Consider the following 16135-nt stretch of genomic DNA (forward strand, 5'->3'; position numbering starts at 1 on the left):
TATATATATATACCATTTATTGATATAAAAGAGTGGTATTCTATGAAAAATATGGCATGTTAGCATAATAATGTTTGTATAAAACAGTGTTGGGGAGCTATTATATGCCTACAAGGTGGAGACCACAATGTCACCAGTGGTTGCCTTAGTCCCACCAGTGGTGGGACTAAGAGTGATTTTTCCTTCCTCCATTATACTTCCTGTACTGTTTTACTTTCCTTTATGTTTGTTACATTTATAATCAGGAAAAAAACAGCTAATTTCATTTTGAAGGAAATAAAAAAGTAAAGAACTAAAAAACAAACCAGGAGATCAGAAACCTATAGTATTAAAAAGCTACCTACCAAAGCATTTTCTGCAATGTCTGTTTGGAAAAACTTTCCAACAGTTTCCTGAAAAGGAATAAAGTTGATCAGATAATACAAAAACAAAAAAAAACTAGTAACAAATCAAACAAAACAACTGTTGAAATTAGTAAAGGAAAAAGTGATAATTATAGATTAATTTTCAGCTTTGTAAGGGTATTTTTCTGCATGTAATTAGTATGGTACACAAATACTTTTAATAACACATATTAAGTTACATAGAATTAAATATATGCAGTCAACCCTACATGTAATATATTTAACAATATTTAATAAAATGGAGAACACAGGTATGAATAATCAGCATCCTTAATTTACTCCACTGGGTTAAGGCTATGTGTTAACTTTTCCATGGCATAATATGCTGAGAGCTAGTCCCCACTCTTGTACCACAGAAGATCCCTCCTGCATACCATCCCCAAATTAATCTTTCTTAAACATCACTGTATCACACCCTACAGCTTTCTACCTCCACCTTCCCTCCTGCTATGCCCTTACTTCCAATGCCTATGAAACACCAATCCAGATTCTTTCAAATCCCAGGTCAGATTCTGTGCCCTTTCAGAAGCCTTTGATCAAATGAAACCGTACTGATTTTCCTTTCCCTTGACTCCTGTTGCAGTTTAATGACTGTACCATTTCCATGGCATTTACTATTATCAATAACAGTATTTGGAGAGGCTCATACACACCCCTCCTCCTGACTTGGCTCAAGTGTACTTTTTTTCTAAGTAGATTTGATATAGAAATCCCACTTTAATTTGTGTCCAGCACAGTGTGCTACATAGAGAGGCTAAAACAATTAATAAATGTTTTTGGTCTGAATTACAAATTGAAAAATAAAATGGTATAAGCATTAATAAAGGCTACTTATATTTCATCACACACAAGATTTCTAACCAACTGATGAAATGAATATTTTTCATAGATAAAGTATTAGCTTACTCACAACTTCCAAATGAATGTCAATGTGATTTTTATTGTGAATTATTAAAAATATTTGAACAAAGTGGTAATAAAGTACAATGTATCTTACGTAGACTTAAAGAAACTATCAGTAGGAACACCGTATAAAATGGATTCAAAGAAAAGAAAAAACAATTTAAGAATAAACTACTTAGGAGTAGACACAAAACAACCACTGGTTCCATCACTCCAAAAAAAACAAAGAAATGAGAAATTCTGATATAATCAAAATCTAAATATGATACAAATTGATTAGGAAAGTCTTCCCTTAAAATTAGCCAATTTTATTTCTCAAAGTAAATTAAGTCATCAAATAAATATACCTTATTCAAATGTTGTGCTATATAACCTCTTCCACAACCGACATCCAAAGCAAGGGGGAAATCTCTGAAAAACAGACACAGAAGTCATATTTGTCTATAAAAATAGTCCATAAATAACTATTAAAAACTAATTTTCTTAAGTAAAAACGTTTTAGTGAACACAGCTTTCAAAAAAGTTATATCATCTGCCTTTGCTGCCTTGCCTCACAAGGTGCATCCCTCAGAGAACACACCAGACACGGCAAGTCTGTCTGGCCTAGCCACTCACAGGACCTCACAACCAATGGCCTTCCATAAGGTTGCTCCATGATGTGGATGTGAAGAACTGATTTAGTAGAGGGTATTTTAATTTGATAATATACCCAGATAAAGAATGAAAAGAAGTTAATGTAAATGAACATGAAAATATTTGGCACACCTACCAGGAACTTACTACTTATCCCTACTTCTCAAATTTTTGATGACTTAGAAATCATCATGTGAAAGACCATGAAGTAAAACATGATAAACTAAAAATCAAACAAAATATCAACTAAATAATAGCTTTTACTTAAATCTTACCAGGTTCAAAGCAGTGTGCTAAGTATGCAGAGTTAAGTAAGTCAATCCAAGGTCACTCAACTAATAACCAGCAGTCAGAACTTGAATTCAGTCTGTTTGAATCCTGAACCAGAACTATTATCCCCTATGCAATGCTGTCTCCTCCAAATATATGTCATACTAAATCAGTTTACACATCCAATTGTGGGTCATAGGTTTAAGAAAAATTTGTGACAAAATTTTTTTAAATTTTATCCACTAATAACATTTTTCCTATTGGAAGCAAGAGTTCCTTTTCAATTTCTGTTAAAAACCTATGTCAAAAATATAGAACACCAGTACACAGCTGGAGAACCACTGGTGAGAGAACCATTTATTTACCTAATGCCCTCTATCTTGATTGTGAACATAGGCAGTGTGGCCTGGGGAAGCATATAGCCTTTGCAATCACGAAGACACGAGTTAGAATTCTGGGCCTGCAATTTACTGGCTCTGTGACCACAGACAAGTGATTTAATCTTGCTGGATCTCAGTTTCCCCATCTATAAAATGGAAAAGTTACTATCTTCCTCAGGGTTGGTATGAGAATTTTATGAAACAGTGCATGTAAAGTATTCAGCACAGTACAAATGTTCAACAGTTAGGACTTATTATTATCACCGACTTTAACAGTACTAAGTAAGCTTCAGAGAGCACAAATAAGACATTTAATAATCTGTTGGATTAGTTTAAATAATAAACATAAGATCAGTGTTGACAATACAAGCTATTCTAATAATAGAACATTAGTGTAAGACATTTTAGACTGTTATTTTTAATGATTTAATTCCAAAGAGTTACTGTTATTTTAAGACATGCTTTTAGCCAAAATCACAGTTTTCTCCACAGACCTGTGTTTTGCTCAGTACTATGACATAAAGAGATTGTAAAATCCAATCTGACTTGGAAAATTTAATGTTTCATTTATTAAACTGCAAATGACCTAAAAGCCAGGCAAATGAATGACTACAGTATAGAGAATTAGCTATTTTTCAGATTTTTAAAATAATGAAACCAATGAAACAGATGAAATGAGGGTGATTTTTGTAACAATGAAGAATTTTTTTTTTTTAACTTTATGAAACTGATTCACCCCAAGACTATTTTAAGTAGCCAGGATATATCCAAAATATGATTTCAAGAGTTTGTGATTTTACAAAATTCCCCTTTTTTGAATAGACAAAATGAAATAAATTCATCCCATATGGTCTAATTTAATGTGTGTCTTTTACACAAAAGAGCACCAAAAGCGATTTGCTAACATCACAGAGCAATTCTATAGCAAAGCCATTATTTAACTGTGGTTCCTGCTACCTGGCTGTAAATTCAAACCTGTAAAGCTTTTGTTATGCCTAATATAGAGCAATGACTCCATCAAGGTTTTAATAATATTTGATGAAGGTGTTCTTTTCTCAAATCTGCCTCTATATAATTGTCATAAAACCCTTATTGCTATTAATAATACCTAAGATATAATGGCCAAAGTCTCATATAACTTGATGGGGGAACAAATCTAGGTAGACTCTCTCCTTCACTTAGATGGTAAAAGGTTCTGTTAAAATTTTAAACTTTTAAAGTTAGGTTTAGTAAATTTTAAAATTCACATGTCAATTATATCCATTTTTGGAGCAATCTTTCCATTACTCGCTTTTGACCAAATCAAGTGGAATAGCCATTTAGTCTTGGAGAGAAGCTGAGCTGTGTTTCCATTCATTCTTTTTGTTTGTTTGTTTGTTTGTTTGTGGTACGTGGGCCTCTCACTGTTGTGGCCTCTCCCGTTGCGGAGCACAGGCTCCAGTCGCGCAGGCTCAGTGGCCATGGCTCACGGGCCCAGCCGCTCCGCGGCATGCGGGATCCTCCTGGACCAGGGCACAAACCCGTGTCCCCTGTATTGGCAGGCGGACTCTCAACCACTGCGCCACCAGGGAAGCCCCCCATTCATTCTTTTTTAAGACAACAATGAGAAAATACTTGCTCTCTCAGACATAAAAAAAGGAGAGATCTAAGAGTGATTAAAACTACTAATCCTGGTAATAAATTCATCTAGATGCTGCCATTCCAGATATCAAGTTCTCAGCATTTAATTTCTCAAGGCTTCATTCAAAAGTTGATTGGGGCTTCCCTGGTGGCGCAGTGGTTAAGAATCCGCCTGCCAATGCAGGGGACACGGGTTCGAGCCCTGGTCCGGGAAGATCCCACATGTCACGGAGCAACTAAGCCCGTGCGCCACAACTACTGAAGCCTGCGCGCCTAGAGCCCATGCTCTACCACAAAAGAAGCCACTGCAATGAGAAGCCCATGCACCACAACAAAGAGTAGCCCCCACTCTCTGCAAGTAGAGAAAGACCGCGCACAGCAACAAAGACCCAACGCAGCCAAAAATAAATTAATTAGTATATTAAAAAAATAATTAAAAAGAAAAGTTGACTGTATTTTATTATGACAATCATCACTTACCTGGCTATGTCATATATACGGTCTGCAATCCGACTTCCAACCTGACAGATTATAAGAGGCAATGAAGTTAAGATGAGTAGGTTTAACAGAGAAGTAACACTCTCTCCAGTATTCAACAATCCATAGGTTACTTATGTTTCAACATGTTAAATTCCCTTTATCCCTTTTTCAATTTGACCTCAGCAACTTTCTTTTCAAATTCTGAATAGGAACACCATAAATTAAAGGAAACACACTGAGTTAATTACTTCAGAAGTCAATTTAAGGAAAGAAGACTAAATACTATATATATACACATATATATATACATATATATGTATATATATATGACTTTATATTCCATATGATACAAGAATGCAAGGCCAAAAAGCAACAGGATACCCCAATTTAAAAAAAAAATCAACAGGAACATAACAAGCATATTATTGTCTATAGATATTAGCATGAGGTATGTGAAAGTGAAAAATTAGTTAGCTGGGGATTATTACAGATCAATGTATAAATGATCACTTAATAAAAACTCTATTATTTGATAACTACTAACAAATTTTGTGGAACTCCTAAATGAGTAAACAACTTTTCTGAGCAAGATCTGCAAATTAGAAGTCAGCCAAATCTGAAGAAACCTCTTCAATCCCACCCTAATTTAAAAGACGTCATAAGGTAGGCACCTCCTTTTTGCTGGGCTAGCTTCGTCTGGCAGGAATAAAGATGTGGGAGCCTAATATTCCATTCATTCCCTTATAAACATCCCAGAGTTTCTATTAGGCCTTGAAAGTTCAGAACATATGTGTATTTGCTTTGGGGGGGAAGAAGGGGTAAGGGAGGAGGACAGCAGAAGTCATTTCCCAGAGGACTCCACTTTGTACGTCATTCCTAATATGAATACCTTTTGTTTATTATTTTTTAAAAAACTCTCATATACTTTATCTCATTTATTCTAGTCCTAAACACTGGTGAGGCCTCAGTCAAGTTGTAATCCAGGTGCTTCTCTTGGAGAAGAGTGGCTAGAAACTCACATCTTCTAAGTACATGTCACCATGAACCCTGAGGACAGAGTCACTCATCTGATCAGGCCAGGACTTGCACAGAACTCTGCCCAAAGTAGGGGCAGTAAATGTTGGCTGCATAGGCTTGAAAGAACTCATTACACTTGATTTCAATTTTAGTCCATCCCGGAAGAAACACGAGGCCTGAGCTCTGTGCTGCCTGTCCAGAAAGCAGAAACCTGCTCAAGTCCCTAGACCACCTAGGCAGAGAGGAAGAGGTCTCTCAAACCAGCACAGACAAATCAGAGATCTTAATTTATCTTAATGAGTCTTTCTAAAACACGAACCAGAGCCCATCACTCCATTGCTTAAAAGCATTCGACAGTCTCACATTCCTCTAGAGCCATGTTGGCCAATAGAAAAACAATCAGAGCCACATGAGCAACTTAAAATTTTCTAGTAGCCATTTTAAAAAGGGTAAAGAAATTAATTTAAACATTTTATTTAACTCAATGTATCAAAAATAAAACTTCAACATGTAATCAATGTAAAAAGATATTAAGGAAATATTTTACATCCTTTGTTCACATTGTCACTGAAATCCCGTGTATTTTACATTTACTGCCCATCTCAAAGGGACATTCAAGTGCTCAGTAGCTACATGCGGCCAGAAATTACCATATCAAATGGACAGCCGAGATGGAGAAGAAAATCCCAAATCCTTAACCATTAAGGCCCTCGTAAGCTGGGCCCTCCCTCACCTCCCAATGGAGGTCCCTGGAAGCCTCAACAAGGTCCTTTCGGTCTCAGGGGCTCTGGGTTTGTCTTTCCGTTTGCCTACAAGGCTTTTCCCCCCAGATCCCAGTCTGGCTAATTCCTCATCACGTCGTCTGCCTGAGCGGCCTTCCCTGACCAGCGCAGTCACCTTACTACTTCACTTTGTTACCTGGCCTTACTTCTTTAGCTGAAATTACATGTTTTTGTTCACTGTCTCGCCTCCCACAAGAATGAAATCTCCTGAGAGCAGCGGTCTTACTTTGCCCTGGTCACACCTGTAATACAGGCACCATCTGCCGAGGTTATGAATGAATGAAGAGCAATTTACAAACACCGGCGCCCGGCCGCTGGGAGACTATAGTAGAGGCCCAGACAGGCAGGTCGGCTGCTCAAGCTCACACAGCGAAGTGGGGGCGGCCGGGGCCTGGCCGGAGCTCCCGGACCCGAAGCCAAGGCTCGGCGCCGCCCTCCCCGCCGTCCCGCTGACTCACCTCCTCCTTCAGGTAGTCAAACTTTATCCGCTCAGGCTGCCGGGCCGCCCAGTTCTTCTGTTTCCTCTTCAAATCCCGATCGAATATGTTTAGGGATCTGGGCGAGGCGCTGCCCAGGGAAGAGACGCCGGAGGCCACCTTCCTGAAGCCGACGTTCTTCGCGGGGACCCCTGCCGCCGGAGGTCGCCGCCACCGGGTCGGGAACCTGGTCAGCCGCAGCATCTCCAGCGGCAACGCCGTTTGCAGGCGCATTTATCGTGCGCATGCGCCGCAGCTTCAGCGAGGACTCTGGAGAACTTCGCCGAGGGAAAGCGGATGAAGTTTGGCCCAGTTCGCGTACCATTACGGCTGCGCGTCACGCTGAGGATTGTGGGAGTTGGGGGCCTACGTGTGGCTCGGAGAAGTCTCGGAATTGGTGAGTGGGGTTAGGTTCCAGAAAAAGGGCTTGTCGAGGGGGCAGAATCAGTCTCTGAAAGGGTCTCCATCGGATTCGTGAGGACCGCGCTCTTCCTCCTTGCCTTTCCGACTTCTTTCTTCAGGCTTCCTTGCTCTTCCTCCGCGTCCTGTTGAGGGCCCTCTTCCCTCTTCCGGCTCTCTGAGGTTTGGGAGTTGGGAAGGAGACCCTAGTTCCGGGGTCACCCTGGTGTTTCCCGCGTTAGAGGGTGGGTAGAAGGGGAGGGTGGGCTACAGAGATGAGTGCGGGCGTCGGAGATGAGGTTAGGTCGCCTTCCCCTCTCCGAATATCAGGAGTGTATCAAGTGCTTTCGTTCTAAACACTTATACACATTAGCTGTAATAGTTGAATGAAATGGTACCTACCCTACTCCATAAGGCTGTTCAGAGCGTTAAATGTTTAATTGTATAAGTGCATCATAGTCAAGCCTTGCTTTTGAAACAAAGCACTATTACCATGTATTTATTAACTAGAGTGAGACTTCACCAGATTCATGAAGGGTGGTAGTATATAAAGGGGGAACTTTGAGCTAAACCTGAATTGATTTTGGTCTGTTTAGTTAGGAGACTAGCCACATAGAAGTAAATGCTGTTCCGGGTAGAATAAAGTAAGGATTAACGGAGAGAATGGGACCAGAACGTGAAGAAACAAATAAGACCAACTGAGACTTCGGAATTTTTAAATTACATTAGTTTTTTACTTGTAACACATACAAGTATACAAGTAGAAATATAGGATATCTAAGTGAGGGCAGTTGGCTAGTAATCATTTGCCCCCCGCCATAAAGACCTGGAATTCTGCTTGGTTTTGCCTTAAATTTATTTCTCCATATGATCTGTACTCAAAAGAAGATATTCTGATAGTTTTTTATTTTCTGCATGTGACTCAAAATGAGTTTGGGAAAGGAAATTAGACATGTTACTTTTATTTTACTTACATTTACCTTAGAATACAGTATTGTGAATTAATATTCCCAAAGCATCTTATTTAATTATATTAGTAACCTTTCATTATTGTTTTATTTTTTAGTGTCTGGTTTCTTCAAGCATTTGCCCAGTCAGACATTTAAAAATGGCATCCAAACAAGAAATAATGAGTGACCAGCGGTTTAGGCGGGTTGCAAAGGACCCGAGATTTTGGGAAATGCCAGAAAAGGATCGAAAAATCAAAATTGACAAGAGATTTCGAGCAATGTTTCATGACAAAAAGTTCAAATTGAATTATGCTGTGGATAAAAGAGGACGCCCCATCAACCATAGCACTACAGAGGACTTGAAGCGTTTTTACGACCTTTCAGATTCTGATTCGGATCTCTCTGATGAAGATAATAAAACTTTGAACCAAAAGAAACTGAAGAAGAAAAAACCCCAGACTAAAAACGAAAAAGAATCAAAAAATCTTGTTGAGGAGAAAAAGAAAGAAGCCAAGAAAATTAATCAAAAGGATTCTGGAAATAAGAATGATTTAGATAACTCCGAGAGAATTCAGAAAATGAAAACCTCGTGCAAATCTAAGAAGATAGAGTCAACAAGTCCCAAGAGCGATAGCAAAGAATTTATACAAAAAAGTACAAAAGGGAAAAAAACCGTTGTTCAACATAATACAGACTTGTTTCCCAAAGGAAAATTAAGAACAGTAGACTCAGGCACCTCTGAAATTGCACAGTCTCCCAAAGTCAAGTATTCTGAGACAGGAAGAGAAATGCAATCAGGTTGGTTGGAAAGAACTAAAGATTCTTTGGTATTACATTACTTATTTTTACACTAGTCTTTTAAAAAAGGAAATATATCTAATGAGTATTTTCATAGTATCATAAAAGTGGTCAAATGCTTATTTGGAAGTATAAAGCTATGAAAGAAAAAATACCATATGATAATGAATTTTTGATTTGATGCTATAATGGCTAGAAGAGAGACAAAAATTTAGGTCTTGAGGCTAAACAGTGATTTTGATTTGTGGTGGGCACTAGTGACAGCTAGGTTCTCCAGCCAGATAAAATGTTATATGGTCTCATCACAGGATAAAAAGAGGTGTGTCTGAAGAAGGTAAGTAGAGTTGGGTGCTCATTCCTTCCTTCATTCATTCAACTACTTTTTAGTAACTAATATGTGGCAGATAGAACACTGAGTAAGACATGGTTCCGCCATCTCAGGGCTACTGTTAGTGTATATGATGCCTGTGCAGATTAGAAAAAGATGCGCCCTTCTGGACACACAGCACTTCCAGAACTCACAGTTTGGTGAGGACAGCACCTTTGAGGGAGGCACAGGTTCTTTTCCCCTGAACAGACACAGTACTCCTGCAGGGTGTGTGGATTGGTGATTGGAGTTTCGCCTTGATTTCAGCCCTTCTTGACCCTTTGCAGATCACCTTTTGCAAATAACAACCTGCTAAACTCTGTGCAGTGTCACTGGTCTAAAGCAGTACTGTCCAATAGAAATATATAATTTTGAATTTTCTAGTGGACACTTTAAAAAGTAAGAAGAAACAGGTGAAATTAATTTTATTAATATATTTTATTTAACCTAATATATCAAAAATTATTTCAATATGTAATCAACATAAAAAATGTAATGGGATATTTTATATTCTATTTTCATACTAATATCAAGTTGGATGAGCCATCTTTCAGGTGCTCAATTGCCACCTGTGGCTGCTGGCTACCATATTGGACAGTGCAGATCTAAAGCAGAAGAAATTAATCAGAACCATAATACAAAATAGAGTAATTTAAAGTGCTGTAGAAGAGCAGGGCTCTGAGAATTTGGAGGAGGAGGTCACTCAAGATATGGTAATCAGTAAAATTCATAGGTGAAGTGCTATTTTGGTTGGGGTTTGGAAGAATTAAATTTGGGATCCAGAGTATTCTACACGGAAAGAACTTTTTGAGCAGAGATACAGTTGAGCTTGCTCAGAAGAGATCAGTATTCCCATTTGATTAGATAATAAGGTGTCTGAAGGGGTGAGCGAATAATAAAGCTAGAAATGGTTGTTTGAAGCTAAGTAAGAAACATCTGACTCTAGTTCATGTTTACAAGTTTTCTAAGCTTATTAAAAAGTTGCGTCACCTCTGGCAGCAGGAAATTTTGAGTATTGGTATTGCTGATGGTTGATGTTGTAACTGAAAATTGGTGATGTTCAGATAAGCCAGACAAAGGCTGGCTGTGGTTACAGGACCCAAGGAAGGTAAGCATCAAGAAGAGGCAGAGAGAGGTCTTGACAGGCCATAATCACACTGGGAAGGTAGGAAGTATCAGGCAGTGGACAGAATTCTAAAGAGCAGAGACTAGGGGTCAGGGGTGAGATTTATAGTGGAACCACACAGCAAACTGAGGTATAGGGACAAGGGATGCAAGTCTGGTTACTGAAAGTGGAGGATAAGATCAGGCTGGGAACAGCAGCAAGGTTGGCTTGATGCTGAGTTTGTGAGCGAAGTTAGTCCAGTATCCTTCAAATTTCACTAGATTTAGGGCATTAGATTAATATAACATATCCATATAATCCTTGGGGTTGATTTTACAGAATCTTTTGACATATCTTTTTTAATTTAATTTTCTCAGTAACCATGAGAAATTAGGATATATTCTTTAGGAAACAAGTGATCTATGTGAGGATACACAGAGCTGGGCCAGTAACTCAGGTCTTTGACTCTTTCTACCCCACCATGTTGTTTGCTGTAATTTACATTGGTTCCACAGTCTAGAAAAAGCATTATCTGTAAGTAGAGATCATGTGACTCCACCAGCACCATCTTTTTTTCTTTATTCATTCATGACTTATCATTCCAGCAAGTACTGTGTACAAGGGGCTTTTTAAGTGCTATGAGGTAAAGATGATGTAGGGAGTTGCAGTTTAATATTACGTATCATTTTAAAATGTTGATGCCCGGCACTTGCACTCCTAGAATTTATTTTAAGTAAACAATTGGGCATGTGTTTAAAGAATTAAAGTTTTTTAAACGGTAACATAAATCATTATGGGGTTGATTAAATAAGTTATGACATATACAGATATGTTCATGACATACGAAGTTTTAAAAATAGATTACATGGGAATTCCCTGGTGGTCCCATGGTTAAGACTTTACACTTTCACTGCTGAGGACCCGGGTTCCATCCCTGGTCAGGGAACTAAGATCCTGAAAGCCACGCGGTGCGACCAAAAAAAACCCAAAAACATAGGTTACAAAATAGAATAAATGGTATGACTAGCTACTTAAATTAGTGGGCATATCATAGAAAACAAATTTAGGGAGTTATGTACCAAAATAACCACTTAGTTATCTCTGAATGAAAAATTACTAGTCATCTTTATTTTCTTTGCTAAACCATATTTTCTTAATTTTTTTACAGTGAGCATTCATTACTTTTATAATCAGAGGGAAAATGATAAAGCATTTTTTTAAAGTAGCTGAATAATAGTAGTGTTTATAGTCACTACTGGAGCAGTACCATCTAGGAATAGAGGCAGTTACTTATTTTTCTATTCCCTCATTATTTAGAATAAGGCTTTGTACAAGGTAGGGTCTGAGCAAATGTTTAGTGAATGAATAAATATTCTGAATGTAATTGATATTGTCAAAAATATTAAAATACTAGATCTCTTTCAGTCTCCCATGTATCAATTTATTATACAACCCCAAATGTGATATGTGTACCATTGTCATGTGAGAAGATGTCATATGTCAGGTGATACTCAAACATTTTTTATATTAATACGTAGTTCAACATCTTAGGCAAAAAAATGTAACCACCATATCACGTTTGTGGCTTCAGGGATATTGTTTAGAACAAGCTAATATTTTTAATTTAAAAAAATTCAGCTTCATGAAAAATATCAGTGACAGGCAAAAATCATGAAAATTGTATAGTAATAACTGATGTTTGAGAAATATTGCAATACTGGATAGAGCTGTGTCCCCAAGGTGTTATTTTAAGCAGGTTGCTTAAAAGTGAGTTCTAATGCTTATCTAATAGTAACTTTCTGTCACTATCCATGGTGGTGTTTTTCTGATCCCATTTATAGAACTTATGATAATGCCTTTTTTTGGCTTTTTCACATCTACTAGTTAGTTATCTTTTATTACTCCCCCTCTTGTGGTACTAAAATAAAGCTCAGTTCCTATTTTCCTCCTAACAAAACCCCTTTTCACTTGGTCTCAGGTCAGGCATCTTTTTTTTTTTTTTTCAGGCATCTTTTTGAAGCCTTCCTTATTATAAATACCTCTCTGCCGGCAAATTTAGGTGTTTCTCTCTGTGGTGCTTTAGAACATAATTTCATAAATCAGTAAATGATTTCTTTTGTTTATGAGCTCATGAAGAGCATGGGATCATGTTATACATCATCTCCCTTTTTGGTCCCCCCAGCTCAATTCTTTGTACATAGTACTCAATATTTGGTCAGTGAATGACTATTATAAGATTATAGGACCACTTATAGGCTCTATCCACTTAGAACCTGTGAATCAGAAACATAAGCTCCAACTTAAAGATGAATAAGATATATAAGATATAGCTATACTCACACAGATATGCACAGAATAGATAGAAGCATATGATTGTTTTAGAAATAGGAAATCAGTCCTTTCTGTGTATAATGAGGGCCAAAAAAACCCAGTTTAAGGTGAAACCAGTCTTTCACTCATATATTGCTAACCATAAGCCAGTTGCAAACTTTAAGATATAGCAGAAAAGTTACTATTTTGCTCTCTTCATAACTGATCTTATCCACATCACAACGTTTGTTATTATATACAAGAATCAGTCAAAGACTTTATTTCCAGCTCAGACTTCTCTGAGCTGTAGACTCATACAGCCGATGGCCTTCTCTATATCTCCTCTTAGATGGCTCAGAGGCACTTCCAGTTCAACATATCCAAAACCAAATTCATGATATACCTCCACCAAACAAACTTGTTCTCTTCTATCATTACCTCTTTTTCTGTCTGTCCATCTAACTAGCTAGCTCCTTCTGCAAGTCAAGAAGCTAGGACTCATCTTTGACACTGCCCAGATTCCCCATATCAAGCCCCTGTCACTGATTACTGTTGGTCTTACCTCCTGACTCTGAAAGTCAAGAGCGACTCACTACTCTACATCTCTACTGCCACCAACTTAGTGCTACCTTCATTTCTCACCAGGAATACTGTACTAACCTTTTAATTCTTTTTCACATCTACTCTTAACTCCCTCAAGTTTTCTACACCGTTGCTGAGGTGATCTCAATATGCAAATCTGATGATGTCCCTCCTTCTGAAAATAGCAGTGGCTTCTATATGTTTTTATGATAAAGTCCAAAGCTACATGGCACCTACCTAACTCTTCAGTTTCATTTTCTACTTGACTTCTGTACAAGAAGACTTCTGGCTATCTGTAATCCAGACATGCTTGCCAGCTTTTTTCTATTAGTGGATCTTTACATATGCTTTTCTTGCTATTTGGAACATTTCCTTCATCTATTAGTCTAACCCTGACTACTTAATTCCTCTTCATCCTTCTAGTAGCAACTCGTTTATCACTTACTTAGGGACCCCTATTTTGTGCTCTCATAGCATCTTGTAACATTTCTTCTTGGCACTTACCCTAGTTGTAATTTCATTTTTTTATGTGCATTGATTTGATGGATTTTATTTGATCAATAACTGTCCATCTATCCTCTTCACCTGACTGGAAGCTTATTGAGGGCATTGATTGTTTCTCTTTTGCCAATGGTAGTATGTTGAGTACCTAGCACAGAGAAGACACTCCATAAATATTGAATGAGTATATGAATCTACTTGTGTGATCTGGGTATATATTAAGATTTCTATTAAATAACTTGGTTAGGCAGGAATTTTGCCAAGTTTATATTTTCCTTTAGTCTGTTTCATAGAAATTATATTTTCACTGGATTTGAGGTCAAAATAACTTGGATTTAATTTAATTCAGTGTTTACGTTTTCTTAATTTCTCCCACCTTTGACCTTTTTGCAGTGGTTCCATTCATAATGGCAAGAGACAGTGATGGTCATGAAAACTCAGCAAGTGGTAAAATGTTTGACAAAGAAGCTCTGGAGGAAGATTCAGAAAGTGCTAGTGAAATAGGAGGTGATGAAGAATCTGAAGATGAATTTACAGGCATTTGTAGAGCTGTTGCTGCTGATCTTCATGATGATGATGATGATGATGATGATGATGATGATGGAGGGAATGAAAATGATGAGGAGGATGAAGATGAGGATAGTGAGGATGATGATGAAAGTGACAGTGGCCCCGATCTTGCGAGGGGCAAAGGAAATATAGAAAGTAGTTCTGAAGATGAAGAAGATATGGCATATTTACTTCCAGAGGAATCTGGTTTTGAGCATGCTTGGAGAGAATTAGATAAAGATGCTCCTCGGGCTGATGAGGTGACCTTTTGAATAAATAAGATTATTTGTCAACAGTACAGTAGAAGTAGCTGTTATAGATGGTAGGATTGATGTCATTAAATTAACAAGGAAAAGCTTTATTGGTAAATAATACTCTTGATGATGATTCTGATTAAAACTTCTTGATACAGAATATACCTATATAAAGTACATGTCTGTCCAAGCAGATAGGGATGAACTTCTATATAAATAATTAAAAGTCACATGAAATTTTTAGAAAATTCTTGTTTTAACTAGGAGTTTATATTTCAATTCCTACTGCATCTATTAGAAATGCTGTAGATTAATATACTCAGCTTTCCTACTTATGGGTGGCAGAATAGCTTAACAAACTTGGTGGTTAAAGAATCAGCTTGTCATGTTCTGATTCAAGAACTAAGAACCAAGTAAGAGAAAGTGCTTTTCTGTTGACAGTTCTACTTTTGTGTGACTCATCTGAAGTTTTCTTTTACATATTGAAACCACTTAAATACTATATTAATGATTTCAGGATTTGGGGAGAAGAAGGCATTATATTTTTACTATCTTAATTTTGCAAGCATCGGGAATGATATAGATTATATCATATTTAATTTTTCTCATTTCTTAGATTACGCATCGATTAGCAGTTTGCAACATGGACTGGGATAGATTGAAGGCAAAAGATTTGCTGGCTTTGTTCAATTCATTTAAACCTAAAGGAGGTGTTATATTTTCTGTAAAGGTGAGAATTGATTTTATTTTGAAGTAAATATTTCTAAGCATTCTAAGTTAAATCTCTTTTTTTAAAGTCGTAGTTTTCCTTCTAAGGAAAATAATCTGGAAGTTGTCCAATACAGTTAAGGCACAAAACTGATATAATAGGTATGAAAGTAAGAAAGGAAGAGGTAAAATTATTGCTCGGTTATATGATTGTGTTTAATTAAAAAAAACAAAGAAATCAACTGAAAAGCTGTTATAATAAAGCTCAGTAAAGGGACAAGGTATAAGATAAATATTTTTAAAAATGCTTCATTACTAGAATTAGCAAGAAGAAAAATTAGCAGCAGAAACATATAAAAGCCTTAGAAATTACCTTAAACAATATGACCTACATGAAGTAAGCTGTTACACTTGATAAATAATACTTGAAAAACTTAAATTTTGAGATACCATATTTCTTGAGAGCCCGTGTAGGTATTAAGACTCTAGGCTTTGTAGTATGACAGACCTATATTCAAATCTTGATTCTGATACATGCTGTATGATCTTGTGCATTTTATTGATTAATTTCTCAAATGTCTTTTCTCCTCTAAGTAGATATAACAGTAGTATTTCTTAAGGTAGTGGTAAGGATTAAATGAAAAGAA

The 16135-nt window shown here is 37.1% G+C and overlaps 2 protein-coding genes across 10 annotated transcripts in view; one reads left to right on the top strand and one right to left on the bottom strand.

Annotated features, from left to right (window-relative positions):
• Positions 1-7268, bottom strand: part of NDUFAF5 (NADH:ubiquinone oxidoreductase complex assembly factor 5) — a 32557-nt gene extending 25289 nt beyond the window's left edge. For 3 of the 8 annotated variants that reach the window (XR_010935128.1, XR_010935129.1, XM_067707462.1), the window contains exons 1-4: positions 6948-7258; positions 4691-4731; positions 1655-1718; positions 345-392 (exon numbers count right to left, since the gene is read on the bottom strand). Coding sequence is in view for 2 of the 8 variants with exons in the window: in XM_067707462.1 (XP_067563563.1) it covers positions 345-392; positions 1655-1718; positions 4691-4731; positions 6948-7199 (405 nt within the window). In the remaining 6 variants the exon portion in view is untranslated. Of the gene's footprint in view, positions 1-344; positions 393-1654; positions 1719-4690; positions 4732-6947 lie in introns of all 8 variants that reach the window. The other 5 variants (XR_010935127.1, XR_010935126.1, XR_010935130.1 and 2 more) reach the window with 5 other exon arrangements.
• ESF1 (ESF1 nucleolar pre-rRNA processing protein homolog) overlaps positions 7248-16135 on the top strand; it is a 58307-nt gene continuing 49419 nt past the window's right edge. Inside the window, exons 1-4 of one of the 2 annotated variants that reach the window (XM_067707459.1) lie at positions 7248-7362; positions 8431-9112; positions 14371-14786; positions 15397-15510. In XM_067707459.1, coding sequence (XP_067563560.1) covers positions 8473-9112; positions 14371-14786; positions 15397-15510 — 1170 coding nt within the window. In that variant the 5' untranslated portion in view covers positions 7248-7362; positions 8431-8472. The other variant, XM_067707460.1, reaches the window with a different exon arrangement.

Source organism: Pseudorca crassidens, chromosome 15 (genome assembly GCF_039906515.1).
Source record: "Pseudorca crassidens isolate mPseCra1 chromosome 15, mPseCra1.hap1, whole genome shotgun sequence".
Taxonomy (NCBI): domain Eukaryota; kingdom Metazoa; phylum Chordata; class Mammalia; order Artiodactyla; family Delphinidae; genus Pseudorca; species Pseudorca crassidens.